The sequence below is a fragment of the Camelina sativa genome, chromosome 17 (genome assembly GCF_030686135.1).
Source record: "Camelina sativa cultivar CO46 ecotype springtype chromosome 17, ASM3068613v1".
Lineage (NCBI taxonomy): Eukaryota > Viridiplantae > Streptophyta > Magnoliopsida > Brassicales > Brassicaceae > Camelina > Camelina sativa.
Genome location: NC_141896.1, coordinates 6,389,250 through 6,403,762, shown reverse-complemented (window position 1 = coordinate 6,403,762; position 14,513 = coordinate 6,389,250). Strand labels below are relative to the sequence as shown.

The window sequence follows — 14,513 nt, the reverse complement described above, 5'->3', positions numbered from 1 at the left end:
GCTTTTGTTTTCTCTTTTTAGTTGATCTTTTTACCCTACCCTCGAGGAAAAAACAACAACAATAAAGAAGTAAACAGCATATGAGATTAGTTGGGTTTGACCGTGGTCCGGACTTGGGACATGTTGGGCTCATTTAAAGCTAAAAAATTATACACTATTGTCTCCCTCCCTACATTGATTTCTTCAATCATACTCCGTACACTGTGTATCTTTGGGAAAATGAATTGACATCAAATTCAACGAAAGATTAAAAAACTTCAATAACCCTCCCTCCTTCCCCTTTAAGTATACTTTTAATAAACATGAGAATATGTACACATAAGTACCCAAAAAAACTAATCTGAAATGATTTGAAATCAAAACTCGATTTTAAAAAAAAAGTGTCATTCATTGGAATGATGAGACAAGGGTTTCTAGTAGGGCTGGGCACGGGACGGGTACCCTTGAATTTTCTCCGACCCTTTACTCGTCCCGACCCTAACGGGTAACAGAAAAAATTTACTCATACTCGATCCTTAAATAACGGGTACCCGGAGAAACGGGTACCCGGTAAAAAATAGTTGACCCTTTACTCGTCCCGACCCTTTATTATTACCCGGAAAACGAGTACCCGATAAAAAAATGTTAATAATCGCAATAATAATTTTATCTTTTGAAATCCAAAAAATGAAAAATTCATAAATTTATGCAATATATAGTTCCAAAAGTTATAAAATTACGAATTTTGAAAATAAAAATAATATATTAATTCAGTTAGGCTAAGTTGAACTTAGGTTTTAACTCTAACTCTATCAATTAATAATAAATAATAATAATAATAATACAAAATATTAACGGGTATTTACGGGTCGGGTAGCAAAACGGGTAAAGGGCCGAGTAACGTGACGGGTATTGAAAACTAAACTAATACCCTATACTCGTCCCTTACTCACGGGTAATATAATTATAATACTCTTTACTCGACCCTAAAGCTGCGGGTACCCTTTTTTTCGGGACGGGTATGAGCCGAGTAACGGGTCGAGTACGGGTAACGGGTATTAGTGCCGAGGCCTAGTTTCTAGTGATATACATTTGTCGTACATGTTTGGACAAAAATGTAATGGTCCCTAATAATTTGACAACACATAACAAAATAAATACAGATGGTCCCTAATCCTCTTCAATGTAATTAACCCATAATACTAACTCCATTAAACCAGTAGTAGTAATTAACAGTGTCTCTCTCTCTCTCTCTATCGTCGTCACTCTTTTAACAACCATACATACACCCTTAAACCTCATTTAAATCCCTAGCTAGCTAAAAATGGTTCTCTTCTCTTTCGTTTGAGTGAGTGAAGTGAGGATTTTGAGATCGGAAGAAGAAATGGAGGAAAGAGGATTTATGTCACCTTCATTGACTATATCGTCGTCTTATAGAGAAGGAAGAGGAAGCAAGGGCTTGTCACGACGGAGATCGATGAGACCAAGCTTTGACGCGGATAACGAGTTCATGACCTTACTCCATGGCTCGGATCCTGTCAGAATTGAGTTAAATCGTCTGGAGAATGAAGTCAGAGGTTAGTTGATGAGATTTTGACTTTGGGGATTTGAAAAATCGTGTGTGTGACTTATGGTCTATAAATACAGATAAGGATCGGGAATTGTCTGAAGCACAAGCTGAAATCAAAGCATTGAGGTTGTCTGAACGACAAAGAGAGAAGGCTGTTGAAGAGGTTTGCTTTATATCTCATTCTTCCGTATTACTGAACTTGAGAGTGGCATTATGATAATGTTCCTATTTATAGAAGATGTGACTTTACTTTGGAATTACTTTGGAAGCTTGTCTGTGGTCTTACTTCAGTTTTTATTTGGCTGACGTTTCTGCTGTTGTAATTTTGAAGCTTACTGAAGAGTTGGGAAAGATGGTGGAAAAACTCAAACTTGTTGAAAACCTTCTTGAGAGTAAAGTATGCTTTGTTATATCTCTCGTTCTTTGATTCCTTTTTCTTTTTGTATTGATTCTGTATTTAATGATGTTGTATGTTTGTCACAGAATCTTGAAATCAAGAAGATAAATGAAGAGAAGAAGGCTTCTATGGCAGCTCAGTTTGCAGCTGAAGCCTCTCTTCGTAGGGTTCATGCTGCTCAAAAGGATGATGACATGCCTCCAATTGAAGCTATTCTTGCTCCTTTAGAGGCTGAACTGAAGCTTTCGAGACTAGAAGTATCTTCCTTCCTTTGAATCTGAAATATCTTCTTATAGCTTGATTCAACAACTTCTGGGAAATTTTAACAGCCTTCTCATTTGGTTTTACATGTTTTGAATTGTAGGTTGCTAAACTTCAAGACGACAACAGATCTTTGGACCGCCTAACCAAATCAAAAGAAGCAGCTTTGCTTGAAGCTGAAAGGACAGTTCAGTCTGCATTGGCAAAAGCTTCCATGGTTGATGATCTCCAGAATAAGAACCAAGAATTGATGAAACAGATTGAAATTTGTCAGGTATGCCCATCATTTCTTTTACACATTGGACTACCAATATCAGAGTATCTCTTCTGTTTCTTACCATGTGGTGGCCTTATTTGTTGATACATTGGTTCATATAGGAAGAAAATAGAATTATAGACAAGATGCACAGACAAAAAGTTGCAGAAGTCGAAAAGCTTATGCAGAGTGTGCGGGAGTTAGAGGAAGCTGTTCTTGCTGGTGGTGCAGCCGCAAATGCAGTCAGAGATTACCAGAGGAAATTTCAAGAAATGAATGTAATATTTCAGATATGCTTCAATAGTGCCTCAGTAACTTACTGTGTATCTTGTTAGTTAATGTTTTGGTCTTGTACTGATCATAAATTGTGGCGTTTTGTCTTTTACTAGGAAGAGAGAAAAATTCTTGAACGGGAATTGGCCCGTGCTAAGGTAAATGCAAACAGAGTTGCTACTGTAGTAGCAAATGAATGGAAAGATGCCAGCGACAAAGTGATGCCTGTAAGGCAGTGGCTCGAAGAACGTAGATTTCTGCAGGTCATTGTTGATATATATATGTAAATTCTCCTGCTGCATCAAGTTTTGAAGATTAACTAAATACTATTTCCATCCCTTTCTGTTTGGGCAGGGAGAAATGCAACAATTACGCGACAAGCTTGCCATAGCTGACCGAGCTGCAAAATCTGAAGCTCAGCTGAAGGTAAAAATCATAGCTGGGGAACATTGTTATCGTACTTTTTATTACATGGCGTTACTTTTAAGATTGCTGCTTTTACTTATTTTTAGGAGAAATTTCTACTGCGGCTTAGAGTGTTAGAAGAGAGTTTAAAGAGGCCTACAAGCAGCAGCAACAGAGGCACATCTATTGTTAGAAGTGCGAGCAACGGGCCTACTCGAAGACAGTCCCTTAGTGGAGCCGAAACGAGTCCAAAAGTTACATCAAATGGCTCTTTGACCAAGAGAACACCAAGTTCTCAGCTGAGATCATTGACTCCTAGTGCGAGCTCTGTATTGAAGCATGCTAAAGGAACATCCAGATCATTCGATGGAGGCACCAGACCGTTGGATAGAAGTAAACTGCTAATAAATGGACCGAGATCAAATCATCCTTTGAACCACCAGTCTGCCGAAGGAACCAACAGAGGCGAGTCACCTAGCTCAGTAAAAGGGGAAGAAGAACCAGATGACAAGTCAACAAATAATGATAGCGTCCCAGGTGTCTTATACGATTTGCTGCAGAAAGAGGTCATAACATTAAGAAAAGCTGCTCATGAAAAGGACCAGAGCCTGAGGGACAAGGACGAAGCTATTGAGGTCAATTAGTTTTGGTCTTCTCCTATTATATTGTAGCTTTTAAATGATTTTTATAGAGTCTAAATATTTGGGATGTGAACTTTTTTAGATGTTGGCCAAGAAGGTTGAAACATTAACAAAGGCGATGGAAGTTGAGGCAAAGAAGATGCGAAGAGAAGTAGCTGTAATGGGGAAAGAAGTTGCTGCAATGCGTGTGGATAAAGGACAACAAGATAGTAAAACCAGACGCCCCTCGGTCTCAAAAGGATCTTCAAACACTGCTCAACTTCTTACTGGAAGGTAATCATCATATCATCATATCATCATATACAATGAGCTTTATCTAGCATACATCGTCAAATGTCACTTTTGTTTACGCATTTCATCTTTTGTAGAGTATCTGGACGAACTGGGATGACGAGGAGCACACCCTGATAAACTAATATAATGGAACAATTCGATCACTCACTGCCTGATCTCTGCGGCTTGTGCGAAATTGAGGAAAGTGATTCAAAAGGCCGAAAGAGAAAAACCATGTACCGAACCCCGATTTGATTTGGTGTGTGCTTCTTCTCTGAAGTATATACCAACATTTCAAGCTAAAGGGAGTAGTTGACTTCACTTGGCTGATATATTTTGTGTTATGTATAGTAGGAGAGGTAGGGTTATTGGTTTATGTAACATTTTAAGCTTTTACTGTGTGATTGTTTTGTGTGTGTCACTCTCCCTCCCCTTAGTTAATATTAATATTCTTGTTAACCTAACTCAGTTAGAGTATTTGGTAGCCTAATAAAGAACTGATCAAACCCAAAAATGCTTAACAAAATTTGAAAGAGTTAAACGCACATAACCACATGAATTGAACCGGCTCCGTATCATTGACCAACCGGTACGCGCATCGCAACGTGGGACTAAATTAATAATTAATATTTTCACTTTGGGGCCAAAAGTATCCAATATTTGAAAGCGTGGTCCTACTTTTTTTGGTTTGAAATTGCTTCCCATTACCGTTCTGCTCCTTTCGGTTCTTTTCTCTTTATTTTTTTCCACCAGATTCATCAAATCTCATCCACCGCCGCGAGAGAGAGACAGAGTAAAGTACTCACCACCGTAAATTCCGAATCCACCATCCGATCAACCGTATTGTATTGTCGTCAGATCTAGATCTGAGCGGGCCGTGAGAGATTCTCTGGATCTGTGATACGTTCCAGGAAAAAATGGCGACAATGAAGAGTTTGATAGGGCTGATAAATAAAATCCAGAGGGCATGTACTGTCCTCGGAGATCATGGCGGTGAAGGAATGTCTCTTTGGGAAGCTCTCCCAACCGTCGCTGTCGTTGGTGGCCAGGTTTTGATCTCTTTTCTATTGGAAACTTAAACACATTTTGGTATCTTAAGATCCGATCTAACTTCTTCGCCTCTTTAATAATCCCCTTACGTTTCTGATTTCTTATTTTTGATGTTTGGATCAGAGTTCTGGAAAATCTTCAGTTCTAGAAAGTGTTGTGGGAAGAGACTTCCTCCCTCGTGGATCTGGTAAGGCGTCGGATGTTTTGGAATTGAAATCTAGGTTAAATTTTGTGTTCTCCGGAGCATTACATGAACATTTTTGAGTACCTCGAAGAACCTTCACATTAGCTCCTCATTACTGTGCCTTGTGAATAATGTTTCATTGATGTTGATTCTCTTAGATCCTTTTGACTCTCTGTGTTGGAGTGCTCATCGAAATCGATACCATTTGATTAATTAGGTATCGTTACGAGGAGGCCATTGGTGTTGCAGCTTCACAAGACTGAAGAAGGGACGACTGAGTACGCTGAGTTTCTTCATGCTCCTAAGAAGAAATTTGCTGATTTTGGTAGGTTTGGTTGATTGTTGCATGGGGAAATCTAATTGTCAATGAAATATGTAATATGAAGCTATTTGCTGGAAACTAATAAGTGTTCTTCTCTTTTCAGCTGCTGTGCGGAAGGAGATTGAGGATGAAACTGATCGTATTACTGGGAAATCGAAACAAATCTCCAACATTCCAATCCAGCTGAGCATATATTCTCCTAATGGTTTGTTCTTAAGACAACATTTCTTGGAATGCATCCCTATTGTTAATACTCAGTAAATTTCCTATATTGTTGACACCAGCAGTAATGAGTAAAACGTAGTAGGATTAGATTTGAAGATTCCAATTTTGCTAACCTCTTTCTTGTTACTTTGAATTCTCACTTTACGCTTTTCTCTACAGTTGTTAATCTGACGCTCATAGATCTTCCGGGTTTGACAAAGGTTGCTGTAGGTAAGAGTTTGATATGCTATATCCTTGTTTCTTTTATCTAGTAACCTGTGCTTAAACAATTCAACTGACATGAATGTTATTCTTGTAGAGGGACAACCGGATAGTATCGTCCAAGACATTGAAAATATGGTCCGCTCTTATGTCGAGAAGGTCAGTCTTCTTTCTAAGCTATTGCTGAGAAGGTTTCGACAATTTTTTTATCTATTTTCAGCCAAGTTGAACAAAAGAATGCATTTGGTCATCATCGTTCACAATAATGTTAACTTTGGAAGCTTATCCATGAATTGTTTTAACTGCAGCCAAATTGCATCATATTGGCTATTTCTCCAGCTAATCAAGATATTGCTACTTCAGATGCTATAAAACTTGCTAGAGAAGTTGATCCCACAGGTACGACCAAGATGTAGTTTCCTAGTAGCTGGTAGGTAGTGATTTTTTACACTCCACAGCATTTTCTTGATCCTCTAATATATTTCTGTAGGCGAAAGGACTTTTGGAGTTGCAACCAAGCTTGATATCATGGACAAAGGAACAGATTGTTTAGATGTAAGGGTCTTTCCTTATATCTGCACCCTGGGGTCTCAACTAATTCAGTTACTTGTTTAAATTACTTTGACACCTCTTTTATCTATATGATGAAGGTTCTTGAGGGAAGGTCGTACCGTTTGCAACATCCCTGGGTTGGAATTGTGAATCGCTCACAGGCTGATATCAATAAAAGGGTTGATATGATTGCTGCACGTAGAAAAGAGCGTGAATATTTTGAAACAAGCCCTGAATACGGGCACTTAGCCAGTAGAATGGGATCAGAATATCTAGCAAAACTCTTGTCTCAGGTACCCTTAGGATTTACTCGCACAGATCTAATTTAAATGAAAGCTTCATTGTATGGCTTTGTCTTTCTTACTTCTTTGTTTTTCTCTCTATTAGCACTTAGAGACTGTTATCAGGCAGAAAATTCCCAGTATTGTTGCTTTGATCAACAAAAGCATCGATGAGATAAATGCAGAGCTGGATAAAATTGGAAGACCCATTGCAGTAGATTCAGGAGTAAGATTTTAAACCATTATGTAATTGATATTGAGAGTTGCATCAGAATCGTATGGTTAGTCACACACCAAATATATGATTCCAGGCCCAACTTTACACAATTTTGGAACTCTGCCGGGCATTTGATCGTGTCTTTAAGGAGCATTTGGATGGAGGGTAAGTGATTTAGTTATTGCTTCTTATTTGTATAGTTCATAAATTGTTGTCGGTATACTTTTACGATGTGATTTTGATGATCAATTTGGAGGCTATAAATGTTTTCAAAAGATAGTGGCGTTTCCAGAGTAATATGCTGCCCTATAATGAGTCTTTAGTTTGCTAATCTTCTAGTTAGTTTCCAGAATAAGGATGTCGAGTTTTAGTAAATTATTACAACAATGACCTTTTCATAGATGTATGCCAGAAAATGCTTCACATAATTTCACAATGTAGGTCCGTTAAAGTTGGTCTTCTTACATTTATTATGTTGTTTGTATCAGACGACCTGGTGGAGACCGAATTTATGGAGTTTTCGACCATCAATTACCAGCAGCCTTAAAGAAACTTCCCTTTGATCGACATCTCTCTACCAAAAATGTTCAGAAGGTTGTTTCAGAAGCAGATGGTTATCAACCACATCTTATTGCTCCTGAACAAGGATACAGAAGGCTCATTGATGGATCCATAAGCTATTTCAAAGGACCAGCTGAAGCCACTGTCGATGCAGTATGCGTCCAAAAAAATTTAGATTCCTTTACTTTTGAGGCTTAAGTTTCAGTAAATTGACTATATTCTTGATTACTGTTTGATATTTCCTAGGTGCATTTCGTATTGAAGGAGCTGGTCAGAAAGTCAATTTCAGAAACAGAGGTAAGAACTGAGAAGAGGCCTTTTGGTTTTGACTTTTGAGAACTCCTCCTAGCTCTTTACTGTTTCAATCTCAAAATGCCATTGTTATGTTTATCAGGAACTGAAGCGATTCCCGACTCTAGCAGGCGATATAGCAGCTGCTGCAAATGAAGCCCTCGAAAGATTCAGAGACGAGAGTAGGAAAACGGTTCTTCGTCTGGTGGACATGGAATCCAGCTACCTTACGGTTGAATTCTTCAGGAAACTTCACCTAGAACCCGAGAAAGAGAAACCAAATCCAAGGAATGCCCCAGCACCAAATGCAGACCCTTACTCTGATAATCACTTCAGAAAGATCGGTAAGTGTCTCTCGCCTCCCTTTCCTTATCAATGAGACATATCAAGGCTTTGTTTGTTGACTTTGGATAACTCAGGATCCAACGTGAGTGCATACATAAACATGGTCTGTGACACATTGAGAAACTCTCTTCCCAAAGCTGTTGTTTACTGCCAAGTTAGAGAAGCTAAGAGATCGCTCCTCAACTTCTTCTACGCTCAAGTAGGCAGGAAAGAGGTAAAGAATATTGTTATAACTCCTCTTTTGGTTGCTTGAGAGAAAATTCGCAAACCGAGAATAATGTTAAATCAATAATGGTGCAGAAGGAGAAGCTGGGAGCGATGTTGGACGAAGACCCACAGCTGATGGAACGAAGAGGGACACTAGCCAAACGACTCGAACTTTACAAACAAGCTAGAGACGACATCGATGCTGTGGCTTGGAAGTAACGGGGTTTGTTAAGCACTACTATTCTTTATATTGTTGATTTCTTTTGTTCGTGTGGGCACTGCATTATAGTAATAGGTATGTTGGGAGTTGTAACTTCCAATCCACACAAACTCACACAGGATTACTCATGTTTTCTTGGGTCTGCTAATTTCTATCACAACTTTCCCACTTTTTTTTTTTGTCTGTATCTTCGATTCTTGAATACTGTTTAGAACAGTTGAGACATATTTGAAGTTGCACGCTTTTTACATTTTTAGACAAAAGGATGAAAGTTATGAACTTTTTATATATGGAAGAATTTGACCGGCGGTTCATATTCTACTGCTCTCCTTTAGGATCACTATCCAAATCCAGTTCCAAGTATGAAAAAATGAATAGACCACAAAGAAAGCCTATTTTTCTTGAAAAGTCCAATATATATTTTTCATTAAGAAAGAACCAAACTTATCAAACCATTTCTTCTGTCGCGAACAATAATAGTCGTTAGAACTAAATTTCCACTCAGAGCGAACAGATGAAAGTATATACAGTACACACGTAAGCGGAAACCATATAGACGGGTTGTTTGTTATACAATTCAATAATGGCTTAGTGGCATAGGACTCTCCATATGTTAGACACGTCTCAAATTTAACAAGGAAACTTAAACTTAAGTCATAGTGCTTTTAAATGCAATGGTTTTTTAACTAACGATCAGCCTGCTTCACAATTCACATGGATGATGGATCATTTGAAAATAGATGAAAAAACATGCACAAGTATCGGTAGTTAGTAAATACTTAAAGATTTGGGGATGTACGAGTAAAAGTCATAAAATCATCACAGCCTGTGTTAGGGGTACTGTTTAAATCGTCAAAGTAGTAATAACAAAAGACAAGTCAAAAAACAGAGATAGGTTCAACTTCCAGCTGCCCAATTTATTGCAGCGAATTAAGGGGCAATGATTTTTTTCTTTTTCTATCCACTTTACCGTAGAGGAAATTGCCAAATAGTTTGTCTATTCTGTCTTCGTGTGGCTTCTTTGGGTCTCTGTCAACATCAAAGCTATTTACTTTTTCAACAGACTTTATCGTGCGTCTGTACGGACCACAAAAGACTCTCTCTCTCTCTCTCTCTCTCTCTCTCTCTCTCTCTCTCTCTCTCTTTATATCTCTGAGAGAGTTTTGAGGATCTGATGAGAGCCAAAAAGATCATGGAGGAAAGCCAAGAACTTGCTGCCTTGACCCAGTTGAAAAAATCCGTCGAGAAACTCTCTTCTTCCACTGAGGTAAATCCGATTCGACGCTTTTAGTTTCCATTACCTTAAAGGTTGTTTGTATCTTTTGGCCCTCTCTGTTTTCCTCTTCTTTTATTTATTTATGCGTTTCACTGTCACTGTCTCGTTAGAATGTATCTTTTGGAATTCATTAGGTTGGAGCCTCACATCGTAAACCCTAACAGTAGTCAGTAGAGAAAGTTTAGTAAAAAGGCATTCAAAGTCAGAAGATCTAAGCCATGTGTGTGTGTTTTTCCCCTGTTTTGTTTTTGTTGTTTCCATTGAAGGGATATGAGGATCCGACACTGATGAGGTTCCTGGTGGCAAGATCAATGGACCCAAACAAGGCAGCAAAGATGTTTGTAGATTGGCGAAAATGGAGAGCCTCCATGGTTCCTCCTACTGGGATCCCTGACTTGGAAGTGAAAGATGAATTGGAATTCAAAAAGATCTGTCTTCAGGGTCCAACCAAATCAGGACACCCTATGGTGCTTGTCATAACCTCTAAGCATTTTCCTGCTAAGGATCAAGCTAAATTCAAGAGTAATCACCTCTCTCACTTGTTTAAGACTTTTGACTTATCATTGGATAATTACACTCTTCATTGAGTAGATAAGTATTAACTAAAAAGAATCCATATTATGTGTGATTCTTTTTAGTTGATTCTTGAGATTAGTAACTATAAACTAATCTTTTATGTGTTTGTTGTTTGCAGAGTTCTGTGTTTATTGTCTAGACAAAACAATTGCAAGGTGTTTACACATTACTCAAAACCAAAACACTTCAAAAACATCTTGATCTTCCCGTTGTTTCCTCGATTTACAAGCTTTTTGGTTTATATGTTTTAGTGGCATCAAAGGCAAAGAAGTAGGAGATGAGAAGTTGGTTGCCGTTATTGATCTGGCAAACATTACATACAAGAACCTTGATGCTCGTGGATTGATCACCGCCTTTCAATTCTTACAAGTAAGCATCTCCCCCTCTTTCTAATACAATAATATGTGTAGATTATACCAAAAAAAAGAGTCACATCTTTTAAATATTGGGAGAATGTTTTTATTTCTCTAGTCTTACTACCCGGAACGCCTTGAGAAATGCTACATCTTGCATATGCCTGGATTCTTTGTGACCGTTTGGAAATTTGTCTGCCGTTTTCTAGAGAAAGCAACTCAGGAAAAGGTTTGATCTTTAATCCTCTCTTGATGTATCTCCTATCTCCACTATGATCAAGACATAATTGTTCTGTTTTTGTTGATGTTGTATAGATTGTGATAGTAACTAGTGGAGAAGAACAGAGAAAATTCGAGGAGGAGATTGGAGTCGAGGCTTTACCGGAAGAATACGGTGGCCAAGCTAAGCTCACACTAATCCAAGATGTTGTTCTTCCTCAGACTACTCCAGTAGCTATACCAAACAATAATGTTTAACTCTAATAGTCTTTGGGAGTATTAACCTGAAAACCCTAAACCCTCCTTTAATCTATTGGACTATTATTATTTATTTTCCTACTCCTTGAGTATTTTATTCAGTAAGAGAATTTAGAACAATAATTTACAAATAAAGCAATTAAAACATGAGAAAGATGTGTGAATATATATCAATCTGCTGACTGCTTTTGTGATTGCTTTTGCTTATCCTTCCTTCCTATTCACATCAAAAGTAAGAAGAATGCAAAACACATTGAAACTTGAAAGAATACTAAGGATACAACATGGTTGATACCTAGTTTGGTCAGGAATCACAAGACCACACTAACATTTAGAAACAATAATGTCTCTTGTTGCAAGAAGCTATAGGTGTCCTTAGTAGAATAATATAGTTAGCATATACAAAGAACTTTTCAACAACTTTATATTTCCAAAAGAAGAAAATGAAACACATGAGAAAGTTGTGTGAATATACTCAATCTGGTAAATGACCAATTTCAAACATCCTGCTGTTTCTATTTCTTAAGTTAAAAAACCCTGCCGTTTTGACTTTTAAAGATGTTGGTTAACTCCACTAACAACAACAACACTCTTAAAGTCCCAAACTTTTTCTATCACAGCCGCCTCCCAAAATCTCTCACACTCCTTCTCTCTCCCTCACGGCGGCGACAATGGCGACGTTCACTCACCAAACCACACAAACCCATTTCCTCTCTCGTCTCCCTCTCAAAGCTAAACCCAGAAGAGCCTACGCGTCAAGGGTCAAAATGTCTCTCCAAGAATCCGCGCCATCTCTCGCCGTCGTTGGCGTCACCGGAGCCGTCGGACAAGAATTCCTCTCCGTCTTATCCGATCGAGACTTCCCTTACAGCTCCGTCAAGATGCTCGCGTCGAAACGATCCGCCGGGAAACGCGTCGCCTTCGACGGCCGAGACTACACGGTTGAGGAGCTCACTGCGGAGAGCTTCGATGGAGTAGACATCGCTTTGTTCAGTGCCGGTGGATCTATAAGCAAGGAGTTTGGTCCTTTAGCGGCGGAGAAAGGAACCATCGTTGTTGATAACAGCTCTGCGTTTCGAATGGTTGAAGGAGTCCCACTTGTGATTCCTGAAGTGAATCCTGAAGCAATGAAAGGGATTAAAGTTGGAATGGGAAAAGGTGCTTTGATTGCTAACCCTAATTGCTCTACCATTATCTGTTTGATGGCTGTTACGCCTCTTCATCATCACGCAAAGGTTTGATTTTTATCTTACTGAAATCTAAAATCCAATTTGAAGGGTATGTAGAATCAAATGGGAACCATGAAAGTGTGATTTTTGAATAATGTTTTCGATTGGTTCTAATAGGTGAAGAGAATGGTGGTTAGTACATATCAAGCAGCTAGTGGTGCTGGTGCTGCAGCTATGGAAGAGCTTATTCAGCAGACTCGCGAGGTTTTGTTTCTGTTTCAGTCTTCTTTGATTGAAATTGTTTAATGATTGTGCTGAGTAGTGATTCTGCTTCTTCTTCTTCTTTTGCATTGTTGTGTGTTCTTAGGTTCTAGAGGGTAAACCTCCGACTTGTAACATCTTCGGACAGCAGGTGATTGCTCAATTTGCTTATATAATTTGCTTTTACTTTTTCGAATGTGTTGATTTTGAAATCCCTTTTGTGTAATTTGATTGTTTTAATGTTGGTCTGCAGTATGCATTTAACTTGTTTTCGCATAATGCTCCTATTCTTGAAAACGGTTACAACGAGGAGGAAATGAAACTTGTCAAGGAGACAAGGAAGATCTGGGTGAGTGGGTTTCATTTCACAAAACTTGAGATTTTGTTTTGTGTTCATTTCACTGTGTTCTTCTGTCCAAAATTGTTGAGTGTGTTTAGAAGTCTCTCACCACTTTCTTGCTCTTGACAGAATGACACAGAAGTCAAAGTAACAGCAACGTGTATACGTGTTCCAGTTATGCGTGCTCATGCAGAGAGTGTAAATCTCCAGTTTGAGAGCCCTCTCGATGAGGTAATATAATACTCATGAAACTTGTTTTGTACTGAATCAGTGTTTCAAGTTCTTGAAGCATCGGTGTTCTGTGTTTCCTAATGATTTTAGTCACTGATAGAGCAATCTGAATCATGGCTATAACATCCTTCTATTGTCAATTTTATTCTATTATTTTACAAGGAATCATATACCCGTCGAGTAATGTGGAGCTGCATAAGTAGGCTGTGATAGTTCTCTAGGCATCTGCAGAGTTAAACCCTCATGTTATTCTCTAGACTTGTTTTGTGATTCTTCTTGTGCAATTAAAAGAAGTTTATGATCAAGTTTGTGTTTGAGGTTATAACGGTGTTTTTAACTGTAATTTAACAGAACACAGCAAGGGAGATCCTGAAGAAAGCACCTGGAGTATATATAATAGACGACCGTGCTTCTAATACTTTCCCTACTCCACTAGATGTCTCAAACAAAGACGATGTCGCCGTTGGTAGGATCAGGCGAGACGTGTCTCAGGATGGCAATTTCGGGTAAAGTCTCACTCTTTCTATTGAATTTGAAGCAAATGAGTTTGTTTTTTCTTCTTTCAGTTTGGTTAAAAAAGACACAACTTAATGAATTCAGGCTGGACATATTCGTCTGCGGAGATCAAATACGGAAAGGAGCTGCTCTGAATGCTGTTCAGATCGCTGAGATGCTTCTCTGAATTTGAATCCCCCCTCACTGTGCTTCTTCTGAATTCTTGACAAAGGGGATCACTGTATTATTATCAGAGAGAGAGATTTGAGCCAAGAATTTGTCTCATTATTTCTTTTTTGTTTTCGAGGGTATTCTTCTACTTGACCAAATTTTGTTACTTTCAAATTCATAAAGTTGTTCTCTGAAATCTGAAAACTCATCCCCACGCTTGAACCCTGTTAATTTCCCGGTTCGAATTTGTACCGGCTTGGTTAATCGAAGAAACAATTACTGTAGGTTAGGGGATTGCTTTAGAATGGTCACATTTTCAGATTGCTGTGGAATGGTCACAGTCACAGAGAATTAATTTGGGCTCTCAACAATTATTGTAGGCACTCAACTACTAACTGGTCCCACATTGTCCTTCCTTTTCACTTTGATGATAGTTATTAGTTACGATAGTAC

At 38.5% G+C, this 14,513-nt stretch overlaps 4 protein-coding genes across 4 annotated transcripts; all 4 read left to right on the top strand.

The window, feature by feature from the left end:
* The first annotated feature begins 1,093 nt into the window (after window positions 1-1,093).
* LOC104755790 (microtubule-associated protein 70-4) lies at window positions 1,094-4,519 on the top strand. Its single transcript, XM_010478255.3, has 11 exons — window positions 1,094-1,556; window positions 1,627-1,712; window positions 1,881-1,946; window positions 2,033-2,203; window positions 2,311-2,481; window positions 2,586-2,741; window positions 2,853-2,999; window positions 3,091-3,162; window positions 3,249-3,776; window positions 3,865-4,055; window positions 4,151-4,519. The coding sequence occupies exons 1-11, from the start codon at window positions 1,364-1,366 to the stop codon at window positions 4,188-4,190; spliced, it is 1,821 nt and encodes a 606-aa protein (XP_010476557.1). The 5' UTR covers window positions 1,094-1,363; the 3' UTR covers window positions 4,191-4,519.
* Window positions 4,520-4,574: 55 nt separating this feature from the next.
* On the top strand, window positions 4,575-8,999 carry LOC104755789 (phragmoplastin DRP1C). Its single transcript, XM_010478254.3, has 16 exons — window positions 4,575-5,104; window positions 5,229-5,292; window positions 5,507-5,614; window positions 5,715-5,816; window positions 5,996-6,046; window positions 6,135-6,196; window positions 6,346-6,436; window positions 6,528-6,592; window positions 6,688-6,882; window positions 6,977-7,096; window positions 7,182-7,252; window positions 7,576-7,801; window positions 7,895-7,945; window positions 8,043-8,283; window positions 8,359-8,498; window positions 8,585-8,999. The coding sequence occupies exons 1-16, from the start codon at window positions 4,973-4,975 to the stop codon at window positions 8,708-8,710; spliced, it is 1,845 nt and encodes a 614-aa protein (XP_010476556.1). The 5' UTR covers window positions 4,575-4,972; the 3' UTR covers window positions 8,711-8,999.
* A 587-nt stretch (window positions 9,000-9,586) lies between these two features.
* On the top strand, window positions 9,587-11,474 carry LOC104755788 (CRAL-TRIO domain-containing protein YKL091C). Its single transcript, XM_010478253.3, has 6 exons — window positions 9,587-9,978; window positions 10,254-10,509; window positions 10,682-10,718; window positions 10,815-10,932; window positions 11,035-11,145; window positions 11,232-11,474. Exons 1-6 carry the CDS (start codon window positions 9,886-9,888, stop codon window positions 11,391-11,393), a joined length of 777 nt encoding a protein of 258 aa, XP_010476555.1. The 5' UTR covers window positions 9,587-9,885; the 3' UTR covers window positions 11,394-11,474.
* Window positions 11,475-11,953: 479 nt separating this feature from the next.
* Window positions 11,954-14,256, top strand: LOC104755787 (uncharacterized). The gene is made up of 7 exons (XM_010478251.3): window positions 11,954-12,628; window positions 12,740-12,826; window positions 12,930-12,974; window positions 13,077-13,172; window positions 13,293-13,394; window positions 13,746-13,900; window positions 13,995-14,256. Exons 1-7 carry the CDS (start codon window positions 12,065-12,067, stop codon window positions 14,074-14,076), a joined length of 1,131 nt encoding a protein of 376 aa, XP_010476553.1. The 5' UTR covers window positions 11,954-12,064; the 3' UTR covers window positions 14,077-14,256.
* The last annotated feature ends 257 nt before the right edge of the window (window positions 14,257-14,513 follow it).

What these genes read in the sequence shown, in the direction of transcription:
- LOC104755788 (XM_010478253.3), top strand. Translation starts at nt 9,886, where the DNA reads ATGAGAGCCAAAAAGATCATGGAGGAAAGCCAAGAACTTGCTGCCTTG. An exon ending in CTAGACAAAACAATTGCAAG is followed by an intron (nt 10,719 to 10,814) that starts GTGTTTACACAT and finishes TATATGTTTTAG; the next exon opens with TGGCATCAAAGGCAAAGAAG. An exon ending in CCGCCTTTCAATTCTTACAA is followed by an intron (nt 10,933 to 11,034) that starts GTAAGCATCTCC and finishes TTATTTCTCTAG; the next exon opens with TCTTACTACCCGGAACGCCT.
- LOC104755789 (XM_010478254.3), top strand. Translation starts at nt 4,973, where the DNA reads ATGGCGACAATGAAGAGTTTGATAGGGCTGATAAATAAAATCCAGAGG. An exon ending in TTTGACAAAGGTTGCTGTAG is followed by an intron (nt 6,047 to 6,134) that starts GTAAGAGTTTGA and finishes TTATTCTTGTAG; the next exon opens with AGGGACAACCGGATAGTATC. An exon ending in AAGGAACAGATTGTTTAGAT is followed by an intron (nt 6,593 to 6,687) that starts GTAAGGGTCTTT and finishes TATATGATGAAG; the next exon opens with GTTCTTGAGGGAAGGTCGTA.
- LOC104755787 (XM_010478251.3), top strand. Translation starts at nt 12,065, where the DNA reads ATGGCGACGTTCACTCACCAAACCACACAAACCCATTTCCTCTCTCGT. An exon ending in TTATTCAGCAGACTCGCGAG is followed by an intron (nt 12,827 to 12,929) that starts GTTTTGTTTCTG and finishes GTGTGTTCTTAG; the next exon opens with GTTCTAGAGGGTAAACCTCC. An exon ending in GTAACATCTTCGGACAGCAG is followed by an intron (nt 12,975 to 13,076) that starts GTGATTGCTCAA and finishes GTTGGTCTGCAG; the next exon opens with TATGCATTTAACTTGTTTTC.
- LOC104755790 (XM_010478255.3), top strand. Translation starts at nt 1,364, where the DNA reads ATGGAGGAAAGAGGATTTATGTCACCTTCATTGACTATATCGTCGTCT. An exon ending in GAGAGAAGGCTGTTGAAGAG is followed by an intron (nt 1,713 to 1,880) that starts GTTTGCTTTATA and finishes GTAATTTTGAAG; the next exon opens with CTTACTGAAGAGTTGGGAAA. An exon ending in GGAAATTTCAAGAAATGAAT is followed by an intron (nt 2,742 to 2,852) that starts GTAATATTTCAG and finishes GTCTTTTACTAG; the next exon opens with GAAGAGAGAAAAATTCTTGA.